At 46.5% G+C, this 13,235-nt stretch overlaps 1 protein-coding gene across 1 annotated transcript in view; it reads right to left on the reverse strand.

The window, feature by feature from the left end:
- The window catches only part of LOC142578297 (phosrestin-2-like), a gene marked incomplete at its 5' end in the record, with an annotated part of 803,118 nt that overhangs the window by 348,610 nt on the left and 441,273 nt on the right, over window positions 1–13,235 (reverse strand). The window contains one exon of the mRNA XM_075687727.1: window positions 2,366–2,428. Within this exon, the coding sequence (XP_075543842.1) occupies window positions 2,366–2,428 (63 nt within the window). The remainder of the gene's footprint in view (window positions 1–2,365; window positions 2,429–13,235) is intronic.

Below are 13,235 nucleotides of genomic sequence, written 5' to 3' on the forward strand. Positions count from 1 at the left end.
GAAACAAAACATTGTCTTGACCATGCGTTTAGCTTATAGGTTAGTCATCAAAGTAACAGAATAATCTTCCTGGATGAATGGCAGGTACAACGGCGTCAAATTTTTTTGTACTTTGCTTTACTCTAATAAAACTTAGCTTCAAAAGGAGGATAGATTTTTGGAAATGGTGAATTTTACCTAATGGTGAGACTTGCTTGTATCGCAGCGTGCGATGTGGGCGTGAACCACGTAACACGTGTGCAGCTAAAATGAAGCTAATTTCAGTAGTCACGAGCATCTACCTAGCTGTAGTCTGTAGCATTTGCAAAATCAGCACACCGTGCTGTCGGAAATTGGCGTAACGTTTGGCTTTGAAAGAAAAGCAGGCTAAATTATAAATTGAAGAAAGATTCCGCAGAATCCATCTCAAGATGACTGCCGACGCTAATGCACTTCACATTGAAGCGATATAGCGACTCAAGGTATTACCACCCTCGAAACACCTTGTGTATGAGGCGTCAACTGCAGCGGCACTCCTCTTTCGGGCTTCCCTATGAACACTGTACGCCATCTGGCGATGCGGCCTCGAAGCCTGCGCGTGTTCTTCGAAAGGCATGGTGCGCCGGCGCAACCGCTGAGAAACGCATCACGCGGCAGCCGGACTCATCTCTCGCGCTTTTTTCTGGACACGCTCCGCCATTAGTGGTGCTGCCGAAAAGCCCGCGCGTGGCCTTCGATACGAGATGTGTTGGCGCGCCGGTGAGTACGAACCCTGGGGATTGTTCCCTTCCTGGGCACACATCGAGTGGCGCACACTCAGCGACCCAAGTTGTAGAGAGGTTCATATATCGAAAGCAACTTAGTTTGTCTCTGCAAGTGGTACAGAAATCAATGAATTCATTCAACAATACTGCGGGCACCTGTAGTGTCCAAGCAGGGCAGATCACACGGTGCTATAACAAAGCATTTTTCGGATGCAGATACATTACGACAAAATCTGTCAAAGTATTAGCGGGAAAGAAAGCTCGAACAGCTTCGTCCTAGCAAGATACGGGAGCACCACTTTAGTGTGGTTTTGGCTTGACGAACATTTTCGCGGAAGGAGCATGTACTTGTGTCGTGGCAGGCCAATTTGTCGTCGTAGAGCACATGGAAAAAAACCTTAATCAATTGTCATCTGTCGCCAAGCATGAAGCGGCTTCAGCTGTAGCCGCTGTAGCATATTGCACACGGAGGACGTGGTGCGATAATCGGATAAGATAAATCAAGTCACATTTCCCAATGAAACTTATAAACTTGCGAAATGCTATGACTCAAATATAAGATATTACAGCACGCTACAAACGAAGTACTATTCAGTAGTAAACATTTTGGCCCGGTGACATCCAGCCGCGTCCTGTTTGCATACAGTTATTTAAGAAACAAACAAACAAACAAAATAAAGGTGGCCGGAGAAGCAACGTCGTGAACAAGCCCAGACATAGTTCCAAGGCTGTCAATAAGCAAAAATTTTATCCCTTTACGCACACTAACCGCGAAATAGAAGTTATAAATAAATGTTCAATAAAAAAGCCTCGCGGCGTAACAACATTTATGCGCTTTTTAATATTAGAGGAGCTGCACCATGGAAAATGCCAGAGACTCTCCTATCAATCTGAGGTTGATCAACAGAGCAAGAAGCACAATGCAGAACACGCATAAAATGAAAACATATAACAAGGAAAACGATATTTTCATTGCAGTAACCCTGGAAGCGTTAAAATGCGAGCGTGGTGCCATGTCGTTTACATACTCTCGTGCCCACTCGCGATGTAATTCAGACTTTGTTACCCACCGCGAGCCATCCGGCGTTAATAACGAGATATGAAATTTCGGGGCTTCGCCCAAGAATTCGGTCGAGCGGCACAATCTAATCACTCTCGCATTGCGCGTCAGCTGAACTCAACGCCACATATGTAGTGGGAAAGTCACTAACTGGAAGGAATAGAAACCAGAATTAAGCGCAAGCAGGAAGCGAGCGTGAATAGGAAGCTTGAGCTGAGGGAGGCGTCGAAGACGTTGTGCGGGCTGTTTTGCTGCGCTCCGATGCAGGCGCATCTCCTCCACCGCACTCGCAGCTATAGAGTGTACGTGAGGTGCGTGCCTGGAAGTCATTTTTGTAACATTCGTTTCTTCTTTTTTTTTTTCTGTGAGTTTTCTCTCTCGTTCTCTCTTTCAGGAACACCATCTTGTCCGTAAAACCTTACAAAGATTATTCATGCGTTCCGCGTTCCTTTTTCTGACTGTTTAAAACCATTTTTTTTTCGTGCGTCTTGACGCACCTCGCATTGTAAATTCCGCTGGCATTAACAGAAGCCCGAACTCGGTTATAGTCAATGCAGTTCACCTGTATCCGTGAATGCGTTCAATGCCGCTTGCTCCGGGTTGCACATGCCCCTCGGTCTGCTTCCTGCATTAACGGAAATCAGATGAACATCTTGAGAAAGCGCCCGCATACAACATCGGCATTGAAAGTGCATGCCGACTACGTGGCCGCGTATAGTTTCTTTTTCGTCGTGTACGGTTTCTGTTCAGTGTAACGAAGCGCGTTAGTTCTCTGTGGTGGAGCTACTTTTGTTAATGACAAGCGTGGTCGAAAGTGCGCTGTCACCGCTTGCGTCACAAACTGGGCGGTGATCACAAAGTCGACTCTTCATCAACGGGCCGAAACGTTCGGTTCGCGGGTGGTTAGCATTTCAACTCGAACCGAATCTTCAATTGGTTTCAACTATGCACCAAAACGCAAAGCATCGTATACATTCTTGCCGTGGGATGTCTGTACAGCTGCCAAACGAGTGAACAAACTGTACTCATTATGATTACGGCCGCGCTAAAGACGACGAGGAAGTAAAGAGGACGGGTTTACTTTTGATGCCTTGCCCTCGTCGTGTATTGAGCCACCGTACTCATAGCGAAACATTGCCTCTCTCCCTTTTTTCCTCTTTCTATTCCCCCTTTCCCCCAGCCCCAGTGTAGGGTAGCAAACCAGATGCTCTTCTGGTTGACCCCCCTGCCTTTCCTATCTTTGTTTTCTCTCTCTCCCTCTCTTGCCAACTAGCCCGGTTGTTTGTTCTATTGAACAAACCTATTGTCACTTTGCGACTATCACCAGGCTGGGGCTTTTACACATCCGGGGAGCTATGGAGGGCGTAAGAGCGCGAAAATTTTCGCCCACTGGCACATTTTTCTAAGTCTGCAAAATCTCGCGTTTTCTGTCTTCTGCCGCTCGCCATCTACACTCGGCATCCACGGGACGCCGTACAGTCTACCTGATACCCGTATAGGGAACGTCCAACTTCCAGAACCGCTGGAATTCAAACCGGATGGAAGTATTAACTGACCCACCGTCTATATGCCGTGGTTACTCGAATATAGGTAGACCTTTCTTTTTCGAAATTGTCGCCTAAAATGAGATATCGACCTACATTCGAGACCAAAGAACCTTTACCCACATTCGTGAAAAAAGCTAACAAAAGTAGCGAGCTCACTGAGTTCCTAAGCCGTACCCATCGTAGAGCAATTTTAGAGATTATCCAGACTGCAATTAAGAAATGCTGCTTATTCAGTGCACTCGATGGCATCGAGGAAGACGTCGTTTGGGGTGCCGAGGACGCCTGCGAAGCATCCGACGAGGGCGTCTCTGACAGTTCCGATATGCATGCCGCTTATGGCAGCAACTAGCGAGATTTAGTAGCTGAGCTTCGCGTAAATAAAAGTGTGTCATGTTCAAAGTTTTTAGCTCTTCTAAAAGGATATCGGTCGACATATGTTCAAGTTTTATTTATTTATTCATTATTACTTTATTTATTTTTTGTCTTATCGGCGAGTTCAATAAATAGGGGTCGACCTATGTTCGTGATAAACATACTTACGAGTAAATACGGTAAGCAAGATACGTTTGCAGTATTGGTGAAAGAATTAATATTTGAGGGAAGAGATTAATAGTACCGGAACAGTTGCAGGCATTGTTAAGATCGGCCTGCAGGGGTACTGCTCTGCAAAGCTATCTCAGCCCGCTGCAGGTGCTTCGATCGACCCGCGGTGGTGGCGCCCTTCAGAGAACCGGCGAAGACGACAGCGCTAACCGACCATGAACTTCCTTCGGAGAACTGGAGATCACGGCAGCATTAATCCACCATGCGCCATATTCGCAGAATCGGCGACCGCAGCAGGGCTGGCCACGTTTGGCGGACCGTGTATTGTTGGTTGATTTGCCATGGCCTTCATGGTCTCTTTGCAGCAAGAAGAGCTGCTCTAACAAAAGGGTGCTTTGCGGTAAGTTTTTTCTCGGGCCCCGGGATTCGTCACAGTCTGCTGACACTCGTGGCAACTACTGGAGAAAGTCAGCTCTGGAATTAAGAGGCGCCAGCTGGGGTCAGGTGTGACCACCTGGCTGCGAGGACCCGCTCAACTTTGGTTCTGTGAATCCAAAGTGTGTACGTGTGTGTGTGACCCCTCCCCCTCAAAGGCAGGTCGACTACGCCCCAACGACGGTGGACGGTCCGTTTGGAAGGAGGCTGGACAGCAGTTTTCCTCCCCTATGGATCTAGGGAGGACAGAGGGTTTTTAAGCAGCAGTTTGTCGGCTACTAGCGTATGCTCGTGCTCGAGAAGCAGTGTGCTTGGAGTTGTGTGCTGGTGTGCTGTATGCTTCATCTTGCGTGCTCCATTTGGGAGTCACGCTAGACTGTCGAATGTATCTCTTGTTTTAATGTAAATATGTATATAAATCCTGTACCCCTAGTCCCAACGAAGAGCCAGGTCCTCCCTACGACCACAACCTCACAGCATATGTACAATATAAATGTAGAGGTCTTAGATCAAGAAGAGATTGACAAAATACCAGGCTGCTATGCATGTATACAATACTGATTCGCTCATGCAGCCCAGGTGACTATTTGTCGTCGTGCAGTTTCGAAGAGGATGCTAATAGAAATCATCATGGCATACGGCACGTGGACATCTCCAGACTGCACGCATGGAGGCTCCATAGTCGCCCCCATTGCACTTCCACAGCGTTTGCGAGCGTTGACATTAGGCCTCAGAGAACGGACATTTACACACGACGCCGCGCGAGTACGTTGCTTAATCGTTCGTAGGTCTAAGTGGTGTTCTTTTCTCTATGAGGAAGTAGGAATTGTAATGGTCTTGCAGTAAGCAGGCGTGTGTGAATGCTGTATTGCAACTTTGGCATACCTGAAAGAACGAAGTTGCAAGGAAATTGTATAAAAAGCTTGACACAATCCTTACTTTCATAAAAAATATATATACGGACATCTTTTGTACATTTGCGTGTCTGCACGTTTGTAAACTGCATGCTATATAGCGTAACGGGCGAAACGTGCAGTGTGTAGCGTCACAAAGGTGCCAGTGAGGTATGGCGGCTGTGCGTTCAGTTCTTAGGCTTTCACAATGCAAAAATGGGGTTGGCCGACGCAGATAATGAGCTCAACCCGAACGGGTCTGGGGCTCTATTCTGGACATTCCGCCATTTTCCTCAAGACATGACGTGGGCGCGACGTGTACAACATGGCGGGGACAAGAAAAATGTATTAGTCGATAAAATTTGTGGCTTCACGTCACGTTTCGTCATCTTGATGAAAATGCAAAACTGCATTAGGAAAACTTCCGTTTCCCGGCACAAATTTCAAGACACGTCAGCTCTCGACAGCCAATCAGAGAGTTGACATGGCGGCATGGCGATACGCATGGCGGCCGTGCAGCCGCCATGCGTATCGAGAATAGAGCCTCTGTACTTCTTCTTAAAGCCAGGAATCTCTCGTCCAAACCATCTTTTCAGTTTAGCGTTTACGAATTCTTCTGAAAAGAACCAGGTTCGCAACGTCGAGGCCTATCAATATATGTGGTATCGTGACCATGCATAAGAATGCTAACCGCAGTAACCTAAGCGCGTTTGTGGCGTACCATTGCCGAATACACGAGAACGTACTCAATCACGGCCACCGCGGCCGCAATCCAAAGAAACGGAACGAGAGAAAAAGGAAAGCCCGTTAACTTTCTTGTCGACCATTTAATTAGCGCGCACGAAGTCGATAATATCCGCATGAACAAATAAATAGCAGAGCAGCTCGGGTCTACAAAAGTGGTATTGAATTCCGTGACATCGTAATTGGATGCCCGTCTCGGCTGCTGGAAGTTGTGAACCTCAGGCTTGCAGCCGCTGCTTAGCTACCGACAAAAATTACTACACGTATTCACCGGTCTGGTATTTGGACATCTTCAAGAGTAAACCGATGGGGAAGGACTTTGCGTCATTCGAGCCACCGTCGAAATCCTGTCAACACAAACGCTCTCGAAACTTCGCCTCGAAACAACCTCGCACAAGTGCCGTGAAAGCACATGCACTGCTTACCTGTTTCTAACTATATATTTGTCTTCCACGTTATGTCCCTAACCGACCACGGGAGCACCACAAACCAACTAGTCCAGCATTGTTTAGTTCCTGTACTAATATCTCTTACATAAAAAGAGAACTGCTAGTGGTAAAAAGTAACCTCAATACTTTACTAGCGTCTTTTATACTCATATATTCACGTACTTTACATTATTATTATTATTATTATTATTATTATTATTATTATTATTATTATTATTATTATTATTATCAAACAGGCACGAAATCTTCCCTGCTCGTGATGTGCAGTGTCTCCTTTGGAGTATGCCGGTAAATTCAAGATTTAGGCATTTCCCGCGACCGCAGTTCGTTCCAAATAGGCGGTGTTCCTGGTAGGAATGGAAGATATACCCTAGTGGGATCATCGGGACGCCGATCATTTTTGCTTTGATTGACTCGAGAGTGTATGTATGTATGTATGTATGTATGTATGTACGTATGTATGTATGTATGTATGTATGTATGTATGTATGTATGTATGTATGTATGTATGTATGTATGTATGTATGTATGTATGTATGTATCAGGGGCGTAGCCAGGGGGGGGGCTTATGGGGCTTCAGCCCCCCCCCCCGAAATTTTTTCGTGCTGTCCATGCACCGCTGTTACGTTTCGCCTTCGACGCGCGGTATAGCCGGCGCGGATGCAACGGACGCTGGGGCTTCGTTCAAAGCGGCAGACATTTTGGCCCGTTCGGCGCCGCCGCTACGCCTCCCTGCCAAGCGCGTCCAGGCATGTTCCAATGCCACGTGTCTTCATGTGCGTGTGTGTGTGTATGTGCATGTTGGTGCCCACGCTTGTCGAAGCGCGGCAGCCGGGGAGAGGAGCTCCCCCCCAACTGTGAAGCGAGGGGTCTGACCGGCGCCGACACGACGTATGAGCCACCTTCTCTTCCCATTGTGCCCGAACGGCGCCGGCACGACGGCTGCGTCACCTTATCCCATTGTGCCCGAGCGGCACAGTCACGTGCTCGTCTATAGAGGGGTTCCTTCTTGCCCTCAACTGCGAGAGTATAAAAGCAGCTGCCCCCGGACGCCAAGGAGAGGCTCCGATTTCTTCTGTTGAGTAACGTGCTCTCCCGTCTCTCTACTTCGGTCAACCTGACCGCCAACTCTTTGCGATGTTAGAATAAACAAGTTGTTTTGTTGTTACCAGTCGACTCATGCTTTGCCGGGACCTTCGGATGCTTCCAGTTGTACCCCAGGCCGCCAGGCCAACGCTACCCTTGGGGCTTGCGACCCAGGTGCAACAACGGGTGTCAGCGCCGAGTTCCCAACAACTCGTGCCAGCGGTGCGATTACAACACCGCCGACCAAAGCAACCCCCGGCGCCGGAAATCATTCTGGATTTTGGCTAGAACGACTTTTTCAAGCTCGAAAAGCCATTTCACCGCAAACATTGCGAACTCGGGCTGGATTTCGCGGCAACGCCCATGCACCGGGAGTCACATAACGCAAGCAGCGCCATCCGAGCACAGTTTCAAGGACGTTTTGATGGCGAACGGGCTCGCCGCGGCATCTTGCGGAGGCCGCGAAATCTACACTCTAACATGGAATCTACGGAGCACGTGGATGCCAATTGCGAAACTATGGGTATAAAGTTCTCATAAACTTTTGATGTGAAAGGTGCATTGACATTTCCAAACGTTTTCTTTGGATTTTCAATTGCAGAACTTTGTAAGTTTAATGTTCCCATAAATATTCGACGCCAAAGGTTCATTAACTTTTCCAAAGTCGTATCTCGGGCCATACAACGAGACAAGCCAAATCAACACATTATAAGACAAGTTGACAAAGCCCGCAGCGAGGCCCGATGAGACGGAGTGTTGTGGGGGTTCATTCGTGCCGTCATGTCACATAAAAAAATATCGACATTTTTTTTTCACCTGCGCCAAAGCATCCAGTGAAGACACTAGAGCCAGTCAACGTAACTACGTTCTTATTTATTTTTTCTACTTTGACTTTTAATAGCGAGGACACATTGAGCCTCTTCAATCTTTTGTTCTCGCTCCCCTACCCGCGTGCTGCCAGAGCCAGCGGGTAGGGGATGCGCATGCGTTTTTCTCGTGTTGCCCCGACCACCGCGCGGCGCACTTCGGTGCACGTTCGGTTTTCTCTGGCCGAGTGCATTTTCGTCTGGCAGAGTTTTGGACGCTTTTTAGCTAGCAGACGAGAAAAAGAAACAATGGTCGCTGGCCGCCATCACTGTGGGGACTCGACGGACTGCACCGCGTCCGCTTGAGCGCAACCTCTCCAGAAAGCCTTGTCTCGCCGGTGTAGGATACCGAACAGTATGCGCATGGTTCTTGGTGGACCAAGTGTCTCGTGTTTTCTTCGATATTCCTTTATTAGCCACATTAGTTGCCCAATGTAGGCATTCCATTGTGACCAACATACTTTCCTTCGCGTTTTTTTTTCTTACTGTGCCCCCGCCCCACAATAGAAAAAAAAAGTTATTGCGGCGCAGCGAATTGTCGCATGTTGAAATTTCTATTTTGTTACTTCTTTTGCGGAAAGTAATGTGCCATGGGACGTTTCAGCTGCCGGATACTCTTATTATATTATTGCGATAGCAATTATACGGACACTCTAGGCGCATTCCTGCAGTCGCCGTCGCCCTCATGTTCCGCATGAAGTCCAAGGGCGATAACATCGTGACCGCGCGCCGCATTCTGTATGTGCGAGTGAAAGCGTAGGTGGGGGATGGCGTGGGTGGGCCGACGATGGTGGCTCATTCTTGTGTGCGCAAGGGAGAAAAGTGAGGAGCAAGCGCGTCGACTTCCGTCGCGCGCGATACATCGGGGGGGAGTGGATGGAATGGGGGAGGGATCTAGGATTCTGTCAATCTGTGATTGCGCAACATGTTTATTTGCCTTGTTTGACCCATCATATAACGTGACTTTTTCTTAGATACGTAGATTTATTAGAGACTTATACGTATGTTTAGGTATCTTGTTGCGAGGTTTTGTGGATACGTGCAGTGAACTTTGTTTCCAGTGGCACTTTTTTGCCCTTTATCAAGCTGTATCTTCGCATTTGTATATTCCATTGTATCTTCGCATTTCTAATGTACGAGGGCGAGTCAAATAAATTGAGCCTACCCACCCTGCGCAATTATGGTTCTGTTCATTATCTGCAAGGCCAGCCGTAGTACACAGGCATCTCTCATTTACAAAAGTGACACGCAGGTGTGAGGATAAATGTTATTTAATGCGCTCATACACTGCGTTGAACATGGTTGCGTGACGTAATGGACGCTCCAGAAGTTGAGCAGCGTGATGCCGTGAGGTTTTTGACAGCTGAAGGTGCTTCCCAAAAAGAAATTAGTCACCGGATGGCTGCCTTGTACATTGAACATTTCATTCCATTGGCCACTGTGAAGCGTTAGAACAAAACGGTTCAAAGAAGGACGTGAAAGTTGTAAAGACGATCCCAGACCGGACCAAAGTGCCCCCCCCCCAATCATGCAATCACCCCTAAAAAATTGCAAAGGTTGATGAGCTGATGACACAAGAACGGAGGATAAGCATCGATGAACTGCCCGAGCGTGTGAACATCAGTCACGGTTCGGTTCACTGTCACCGTTCACGCCATAATTCATGAACACCTCGGTTATCGGCTCTTGCGCAATGGACACCCAAGATTTTGAACCACCGCCAGAATACGGAGAAATTCGGCGCTGCCTTTACTCATCTGATCCGGTATCAAAATAACGGTGACGATTTCTTGTCTGCAATTGTGATCGGAGACGAACCATCATGTCACTACTACGAGCCTGAATCACGACGGCAAAGCTCACAATGGAAACATTCGAATTCACCACCCCCAAAAGAAAGCAAAGGCCGTCATTTCCGCCGGAAAGATGTTCTTCACTTTTATTTTTCGATCGTCAGGGGCCATTACTGATAGAATTTGCTAAATCTTTTGAGACTATTAATTGTTTCCGATATTGTGAAACGCCGGATCGGCTGCGTGTCGCAATCAAGAACAAACTACGTGAAAAATTGACGAATGGGGTCGTTTTGTTCCACGACAATGCCCGTCCCCACGTCACTGAGGTGGTTAATACAAAACTGGCAAAGTTTAAGTGGGGAACGCTGCAACATCCGCCATACACTTCAGACCTGTCGTCTTGTGACTTCCACATTTTGGAGCACCTGAAGAAACAGCTCAAGGGAACCAGATTCGTGCTGCACGATGACGTGAACGAGTCCGTTGGAGACCTTTTTAAGCAGCAACCCAAGGAATTTTATGAGACGGGAATCACACGACTCGTTACTCAATGGGACAAATGTTTAAATGCTCATGGAGACTACTCTTAAATAAAGTACCCCGTTTGTCATATATTCGCATTTGCTCTCTTTCATTTGACTGACCCTCGTATATTATGCAGAACTGCTTTTTATACGTGCTCCCTGTCGCTACTATAATTTCAATGAAACGTAACCTCGCGATACTCGCGATACACGACTGGTGACAGCTGCTCCTGCATAATACATTGGAACAAATGACAGCTTCATTTAGATTTTTCACTGGCCGTTGCATATGTACAAGAATGCAAACAAGGATCTTGAATGACAAAGTTTCATTAACATATTTGTCCTCAACTTGTTCATCTCATGGCCTTTACAATTTTCATATGAGCGGCACGCACTGCTTTGCTGATTTCAAACTGATGTAGTTCTAAAGTTCGTGTGATATTTTCTTTACTTACTAAATAGACAAAAAACATGGAAGCATTGACATCAGTTATATTGGGCACAATTTGTGGCACATGCGAGTATAATATTTTATGAAAGAATACATATTTTACTTGTATTAACAGTGCGTAGCGTTCAAGAATTCGTTTGCAGCATCTTTGGCAATGGCAATGCAGTTATTATTCATGTATTTGATCCGTAGGCAAATTGTTTAAGAGGAAGCTTTAGCTCGGGCCCAAGTAGAGTTAAGTTGAGTTGTTGTAGGCTACTGGTGGGATTAGCCTTGCAGTTGCTGACGGCAATTGCTCCACCGTAGCGACACTTAAAATAAATAAATCATATAATCAGACACAGACCTCCCAATTACAAATGGTTACTCCTCAGTTCACCATGTGGAAGCCAAGTCCGTGTCCTGTAGGTAATTTAACAGAAGGCGAGAGACCTCCTTCCTACACAACCGGTTCCCGAGCGGGACAACAATGTCCTGAAGAGAACTGTGAGGAAGTCCTGTGTTCTTGAGGGACCCGAATAACACCCTCCTTTCCGCGTTATACACAGTACAGCACTTTAGGTAATGTTCTATGTCACCGCACACACCACACGTTGAACATAATGGTGATAACGCCAGGCCAGTCTTATACATCCACGCAGGGGTACGAGCAGAGCCCGTGCGAATGCGGAGCAGTAAGGTGGCTTGGTTTCTTTTGAGACCCTTGATCACACATGGCTTGTGAGGTGAGCTCTACAAAGAACTGAAGTGGCACGACACCGCTTCTCTGAAGAGTCTCTTTTCTTCTTCAGGCACTTTTCTTAAAGGATTCCCAGACAGCGCTCTATGGGCGAGGCTGTCCGCCATCTCGTTGCCTATGATACCAATGTGCGAGGGCACCCATTGGAATCGTATGGAGAAGCCTTTGACACGGAGATTTTGCACCGAACGTAGGGAGCTTAGAGATAAGGCATCAGTAGGGAACACGTGCTCTAACCTTTGAAGGGCGGGTTTCGAATCTGTAAGAATGACAACAGGTTGAGGCATACAAAACCGTAGCTTTTTAGAGCTGCCTCAATGGCAACGCTTTCGGCCGTTGTGGAGGACACGACTGCAGTGAAGCGAACGGACCAATCATACTTCAAAGAGGGAATGTGAAACGCAGCTGCCCAACTCCGACGCGGCCTATTCAGATACATGTAAAACGCAGAAACGCTTTTCTGAGATAACTCCTGAATCACTTTTAATCAAATTTGTTGTATTTGAGAGAGTAAGTGAAGTTCTAGTGTCTGTTGGAAGCGGAATTTTGATTTAGGGCCCGAACTTGGTTCAAAATATTTTGAAAAATTTGAAACTTCGAAAAAAATAAAAGCACGAAGTTTACATATTAATAGCTCTGCATCAAAAACGGATATCACGGTTCTTTAAACGGCATCCATTACACCATCTAAAGCGGACAAATTCGATATGTCTATATGTATCTTATGTGAATTGGTTATGTTATGTACAAAGGTTCTGCATAAGCCGTATTTTCATAATACTTAATTTCTTGAGATACATGTGTAACAACAATTTTGTCCGCTGTAGATGTACTATTATCTGCAATTCACAGAATTGTGATATCAATTTTCATTGCTGACTTACAGAGTTGTAAACTTCATTGTTTCGTTTTCTGAATTTTTTTTATTTTTGCCACTTTTCAATAAAATATTGACGACTTAAATAGAAAATTCGAAACAAACAATCATTAGAATTTAAGTTTTCTTTTAAATGCAACAAACCTCATCAAATTTGGTGAAGTGGTTGCCCAGAAAAGCGAATTCTCCTTGTATTTAGATAGGAGCATCAGACCTAATGTTCCCTCTTAGAAGGAGGCCGAGCTGCATTGTGAGCCCCCCCCCCCCCCCACCCCGAACGAAATTTCTGGCTACGCCACTGGCATGTATGTATGTATGTATGTATGTATGTATGTATGTATGTATGTATGTATGTAGAGCGATAGAGATAGTTATTTACAGAAAGGCAAAGAGCTCGGACTGAGCTATACCTTGCTCTGGCCTCTACACTGGGGAAAAGGGACGGGGAGGAAGAGGGCTGGTGAATGATGATGATCGTA

This window comes from Dermacentor variabilis, chromosome 1 (genome assembly GCF_050947875.1).
Source record: "Dermacentor variabilis isolate Ectoservices chromosome 1, ASM5094787v1, whole genome shotgun sequence".
NCBI classification, from domain to species: domain Eukaryota; kingdom Metazoa; phylum Arthropoda; class Arachnida; order Ixodida; family Ixodidae; genus Dermacentor; species Dermacentor variabilis.